Raw genomic sequence first — 7,377 nt, forward strand, 5'->3', positions numbered from 1 at the left:
TCTTTTTTCCAAGGAAAGAACTTCTTCTGCCTTACTATGAAGCATTTCTCGAGTACGTTTCACTTGAAGTTTTAAAAGATTATCCTCTATCATCAAATCCTATCATAACAAAATGATCAAATATTGAAATAATTTCATCTTATACCCAAACTAAATTATTACATTGACATAAAAGTCAAACTTAAAAATATACCTTTTTATAATCTGACCATTGATTAACATATGAACTAGAGCTAAATTTAAATTGCTCAGATTGCTCAGAGTAATAAATAAGTTTTTTCTTAAGAAAAAGATTTATGGCCAGCTACAGTGGTGCAGGCAGAAGAAGGGTACTGCTGCATAATACTGGGAATCATGTGGTAATGCCTGAGGTTGAGATCCTGGGTTGAACTAAATCTGTTGGGCATGCCCATGGGTACACCCATGATCCTGGCTGTCTAGAAGGCTGGAAGCATACTAAGACCTTGTCAAGGATACAGTACTCTTTCTCTTTCACACACAGAGCTATACATACACACAAAGAAGAGAGAGGAGGAAGAAACTCATTTTAAAAAGATTTTTACAGCTTTTCCAAAACTTTTTTTTTTTTTTTAAGTGAGAGAGATTTTTGCTATAGAGTGCACTCACCAGAAAAACAGACAAAAAGTGAGAAATCACCCCTCAGGAGGGCTGGCCATACCACAATCCCTTCTCCTCCATTCTCCTCTCTGGCTCTTGGGCACACATGCACACACACCCAGCATGAATTTTAAGGCTCCAGGTCCGAGACTTGAACTGCAGTTGACTAGGTGGGAATCCAGCAACATAACCATTATGCCATCTGCTGGCTCCCTAAATCATTTTTTATTATTTAATTTCAAGTTCAAGCCTTTCCAAAGAATAAAAGGAAGAAAATATGGCTAAAATTTAAACTTAGGATATCCAGAAAAGGACCCATTCATATAAAATCCTATAGATAGACATTTTTATACTCTAATCTCACAAAATAGGGTGTAAATAAAATTTTATTTTAAAATAATTCAGTCATGAGTAGGAAAGTGACAAAAGAGTATATGAATAGGTCAATTTTCAGAATGGAAATACTGAAACACTCCAGAATATAAAAATTTACTATTTCATATTTCACATATACCAAAAATACATTCCAAATGAATGAAAAAAACATACAAGATGAAACTGGTGCAACTGCTAGAAACAGTGAACATCTGTCTAATTTTAGTGCCGCAAAATTTCTAAACATAAAAATTGTATAGGGAAAAAAATGTAAAGGCCCAATTTTTTTTTTTTTGAGAGGTTTTCGCTATAGGGTGTGTGCGCTCGCCAGACAGACAGAGAGAGACATAGAGACGGAAAGCGAGAAATCACCCCCCAGCGGGGATGGTCACGCCACAATCCCTTCTCCTCCATTCTCCTCTCAGGATCTTGGGCACGCACGCACACGCGCCCAGCGTGAGTTCTTAACCACCGGGTCCAGGACACGAACCACGGTTGACTACGTGTGAGTCCAGTGACATAGCCATTACGCTAACTGCTAGCTCCCAAGGCCCAATTTTTAAAAAGGTTTTATGTCAGAAACATTGAATAAAAATTTAAATTTAAATGGGGAAAATATTAGCAATATTGTGACAGAGATAACAATTTTACCAATGAAAATATTTTACAAAACAGTTAAAACATATAAAGTTCCTAAGGCCAACCCTATAGTGTTTATGGGAATTAGATCCCATGGGGTTAACCACAGTTCAAATCCCATACCCACTGGCTTAAAAAAACACATTGGGTATGTGTACATACATGCCCAAAGTTCTGACAGGATAGAGACATGGAGCAAAAGGGACTGTAGTGTAACCACATCCCATGGTTAGGAGATTCTTTCTCCCTCTATGTCTCCTTCTGGTGAGCACACGCATCTTCTGGCAATTTAAAAAAATAAAACTAAAGAAATAAATCTCCCAGTAGAAAAATGAGCCAAGAATATAATCTAGAAATCCAAAAGAAAAAGAAAAACTGTAAAACATAAATATGGAAAAAATAGTTTAAACATTTTTATGGAGCATAAAGGTCTTAAATTTTACCTTTAAAAACAATATTTTTAAATCACCAACTTAAAAATAATAAGATATCATGCTTTTCTAACAAATTTTAACACCTTTTTAAAATTAAAATACCCTGTCTCTGTGTTGATAAATAAAATAGAATGTTTACATACTGGGGTAGGAGTATTAATGGAACCCTCTGGAGGACAGTTAGGCTTAAAAATAATTTCAAGACTTTAAAAATACTCATTTCTTTTCAACCATAATTGTAGATCTAGGAACTTACCCCAAGGAGCTAACTGAACTACTAAAGAATAACATAATAGTACTATTTACAATAGCCAAACATTAAAAACAACCACATAACAAAAAATGGAATATGGTTAAAAAGGGTCTGGCAGGTGGCGTGGTGGATGGACTCCCACATGGCCAACCGTACTTTAGAGTCTCTGATTTGGAGGCTTACCTTTGTACTCTTCCCCTCTCTCTGCCTCTGGTTAAATTGAATAATAATATAGATAAATAAAATTAAATAAAGTATTTATTTAAAAAAAAGAATATGGATAAATAAATCATGATAACTTCATGCAAGGAACTTGTGGGAACCCTTTCAAATATACATACATATATAATGTTTATTTCTTCCATGAGAGTGTAGGACAGAGAGAGAGATAAAAGAGAGAGAGATAGGTGCCTGTAACAGGATCCACCCCCAGACTCTGATAGCTCAGATCTGCATGTTGGCACAGGGAAGCCTCTGGACATGAGCCCGGGATCTTTCCATGTGGGTCCGGCATCCAAAAGAAGTGCATCATTGCTGTGCTCCTAGCTAGCACCTACAACTATTTTTAAAAGAAAACATATATATTTAAAAAAATTTTAGGCCCTCCAGGAGCGCCCCAGTTCCATCTCTCAGTCCCTGGCCACCAAGGGAAACTGAGGCAGTGGGACCATGCCCCGACCCTACTTCTAAGCTCCCAAGTCCAGGACCCCTGTTGCCTAGACTGATAGGAAGGCTTTTTACTTTTTTTTTTCTGCTCTGCCTTTTTGTTTTGTTAATTCCCTGTCTCCCTCCTCTCACTTGTCCAGCAGAGAGGCCTTTGCCCTCCAGGAGCACCCCAGTTCCATCTCTCAGTCCCTGGGCACAAAGGAAACTGAAGCAGTGGCACCACTGCCCCCATCCCATTTCCAAACTCCCAAGTCCAGGACCCACCTTCCCTAGAGAGGTAGGGAGGGTTTTTACTTTTTTTTTCTGCTCTGCCTTTTTGTTTTGTTAATTCCCTGTCTCCTTCCTCTCTTGTCCCACAGAGAGGCCTTTGCCCTCCAGGAGCACCTCAGTTCCATCTCTCAGTCCCTGGCGAAATCTCGCACTGCACTAACTTGGGGCACAACTTTTCCTTTAATCCCCCGTATACTCTTTCCTTTCCTCTAACACTATTCTCTCTTCCTCATTCTCCACTATGTCAAAGGCATTAGACAGATCTAGAATCACAGTTCTAAAATTCCCTAGTTTTATAAGGTCCCCTGGGATCTGCCCCTGTACTGAACTATCTGTGAATACCAGGATACTACTCCTCAGATACCTGAATAGAGTACACCTCTTGAGACCACATTGCTAAACACAACAGAAGAGAGACTTCCATATACATTAACTCGCAGCTAAAGGGAAGCACTCTTGCTCCTAAGAGGTATTCAAAATAGAATACATCTTTCAATGGCTAGAAGTAGAAGAGCTTCAGGTCTGAATAAACCAGGAAATATGTCTCCATCACAGGAACAGAGTAACTCCCCTCCATTTCCCCTGAAATCTGAGGACATTACCAAAATATCAGATAAAGAATTTAGAACGTTTATGGTGAACAAATTCTATGAGTTGGAACAGAAGAGAGACAACAAACTTCAGGAGATTAGGAAGTCCTTCCACGATATGAAAGAAGAAATAAACATGCTGAGAAAAAATCAGATGGAACTATTAGGGGTCAAGTCTATTATAGAGAAAATCAAAAACTCCCTTGAAAGTAGTAAAAGTCAATTAGACCATGCTGAAGATCGCATTTCTGATGTTTAAGATAAAACCACTGACCTAGAAAAAACCACCAAGAAGATAGAGAAAATAACAAAAAAAAACATGAAAATAATATACAAGAAATACTAGATTCTGTAAGGCGCCAAAACATCAGGATAATTGGCATCCCAGAGGGTGAAGAAACTAATAATGTCATGGAAAGTCTATTCCATGAAATCCTGGAAGAAAGTTTCCCAAGTCTAGAGAGGCACTCAACCATCCAGACCCAAGAAATACAAAGGTCCCCAAATAGATTCAACCCCAGAAGATCCTCCCCAAGGCACATGTTAGCCAAACTCTCCAAAACCAGAGATAAAAACATGATACTAAAACAGGCAAGAGAGAAACAAAAAGTGACTTACAAAGGTCATCCCATCAGGCTAACTCCGGACCTTTGAATGGAAACAAAGCAAGCAAGGAAAGAATGGGAAGATCTATTGAAAGTGTTAAGAGAAAACAATTTCAACCAAGATTATTATATCCTGCAAGACTATCCTTTATATGGGAAAAAAAAAAAAGATTAACATCTTCTCAAACAAAACCTGAAAGAATTTGCCAGCACCACATTAGCTCTTCAAGAAACCCTGAAGAAAGTACTGTTCTAGGAAAACTAAAGAATTAACACAGAGAAATAAAGGAATAAAAGGCAGGTAAGACAATGGCCAACTTAAAGGTCTGGACAGACCCAGTAACATCAATAACAACATTGAATGTGAATGAATTAAACTCTCCAATCAAGAGACACAGACTCACTGAATGGATAAAAATACTCTCTCTGTTGGCTACAGGAAAAAGACATACATAGACTGAAAGTGAAGGGGTGGAAAAAGATTTTCGACGCAAATGGGAATCACAAAAGAGCTGGAGTTGTGATACTAATTTCTGACAAAATAGGCTTTAAAACAAAAACTGTTTGAAGAGACAAAGAAGGGCACTATATTGTAGTAAAAGGATCAATATATCAAGAAGATATAATGCTTATAAATATCTATGCGCCTAACACAGGAGCACCTAAATATGTGAAGGAAAGACTGTTAGATCTATCTAAAAGAGGAGATAGACTGCAATACACTAATTGTTGGAGACCTCAACATTGCACTATCCCATCTGGACAAATCATCTAGACAAAACGTAGATAAAGAGAGAAAGGATCTAAATGATACCATAAATCAAATGGACTTAACAGACATCTACAGAACTTTCCATCCAGAAACCACAAGATAACACTTTTTTCTCACACCCACATGGGACCTTTTTTGAAGACTGACCACATCATAGGGCACATACCAAGCCTCTACAGATTCAAAGGAATAGAAACTATATCCAACAACTTCTCTGACCAGGATGTAATTAAACGAGTTTAATTTCAAGAGAAATTCTCAGAAATATACAAATACATGGAAACTAAATAACCTACTCCTGAATGACAACACAACTACTGATGAAAAAGAGACTGAAATCAAAAGATTCACGGAAGCAAATGACAATGAGGAAATGAGTTTCCATAATCTTTGGGACCCAGCTAAAGCAGTCAATAAGGCGGAGGTTCATAGCAATCAGTGCACATAAGAGGAAGACAGAAAGAAGGCAAATGGATCACCTAACACCATGCCTCAGAGATTAAGAAAAGCAACAGCAAAAAAATCCAAAAAACTCCAGAAGAAAGGAAATAATTAAGATCCATGCAGAAATAAATGAAATAGAAAATATACGTACTATACAGAAAATAAATTAAAGTAAAAGCTGGTTCTTTGAAAGGATAAACAAAAACGATACACCATTAGCGAGACTTACTAAGAATAGAGAAAGGAACCAAGTGAATCAAATCTGCAATGAAGCTGGTAATATAACAGACATAGTAGAAATTCAAAACATCATTAGAGGATACTTTCAATATCTATATCCTAAGAAACAAGACAATCTGGGTGAGATGGACAAATTCCTGGACAAATATAATATACCAAGAATGAGCCAGGAGGATAAAGAAAGTCTAAATAGACTTATAACAAGCCAGGAGATTGAAGCAGTAATAAATAACCTCTCAACAAAGAAAAGCCCGGACCCAGATGGATTCACCTCTTGACTTCTACAAAACTTTCAAAGAACAGTTAACCCCCATTCTGCTCAAGTTATTTCTGAAGATCCAAAAGGGTGAATCTCTCCCTAATTCATTCTATGAAGCCACTATCACTGTTATCCTTAAAACAGATAAGGACAGGACAAGGAAGGAAACTATACACCAATATCTCTGATGAATATAGACACACAGATTCTCAACAACATACTAGTAAATCATATCGAACAAATTACAATAAAGATTATACATCATGATCAGGTAGGCTTTATTCCAGGAATGCAAGGTTGGTTCAACATACACAAAACCATAAATGTAATACACCATATTAATAGGAAAAAAGACAAAAACCATATGGTCATATCGATTGATGCAGAAAAAGCATAAGATACAACATCCCTTTATGTTCAAGACGCTCAGCAAAATCAGCATACAAGGGTCATTTCTCAACACAATAAAAGCTATCAATGAAAACCCCATTGGGAACATCATCCTGAATGAAGAAAAGCTGAAAGCTTTCCCACTAAAAACAGGTACAAGACAAGGATGCCCACTTTCTCCACACCTTTTCAATATAGTACTGGAAGTCCTTATCAACACAATCAGAAAAGAGGAAAAAATTACAGGCATCCAAATAGGAAAAGAAGAGGTGAAACTCTCTCTATTGGCAGATGACATGATTATATACATAGAAGACCCAATGGTCTCCATCGGAAAATTACTGGAAGTAATAAATGATTACAGTAAAGTTCCAGGATATAAAATCAATATACATAAATTGATAGCATTTCTACATATGAATAAAAGGCATACTGAAATAGAACTGAAAAAAGTTATTCCATTTACCATAGCCACAAAAAGTATATTTAGAAATAAATTTAACCAAAGAAGTTAAAGACGTTCACAAGGAAAACTATGAGAAGCTAAAAAATGAAATTGAAAATGACACAAAAAAGTGGAAGGATATCCCATGTTCCTGGATTGGAAGAATTAATATAACCAAACTGGCAATTCTACCCAAAATAATCTACTTATTTAATGCAATGCCAATCAAAACACCATACACATTCTTCACGGATCTAGAAAACACAATCATAAAATTTGTCTGGAATCATAAAAGACTCCGTATTGCCAAAGCAATTCTACACAAGAAGAATGGAGTGGGTGCCATCTCACTCCATGAAAAAAAAAAAAAAAAACAA

At 36.8% G+C, this 7,377-nt stretch overlaps 1 protein-coding gene across 1 annotated transcript in view; it reads right to left on the minus strand.

Annotated features, from left to right (window-relative positions):
* CCDC39 (coiled-coil domain 39 molecular ruler complex subunit) overlaps window positions 1–7,377 on the minus strand; it is a gene marked incomplete in the record, with an annotated part of 137,186 nt that overhangs the window by 65,553 nt on the left and 64,256 nt on the right. The window contains 1 exon segment of the mRNA XM_014587416.2: window positions 1–99. Within this exon segment, the coding sequence (XP_014442902.1) occupies window positions 1–99 (99 nt within the window).

The sequence above is a fragment of the Tupaia chinensis genome, unplaced genomic scaffold, assembly GCF_000334495.1.
Source record: "Tupaia chinensis unplaced genomic scaffold, TupChi_1.0 Scaffold000212_1, whole genome shotgun sequence".
NCBI lineage: Eukaryota > Metazoa > Chordata > Mammalia > Scandentia > Tupaiidae > Tupaia > Tupaia belangeri.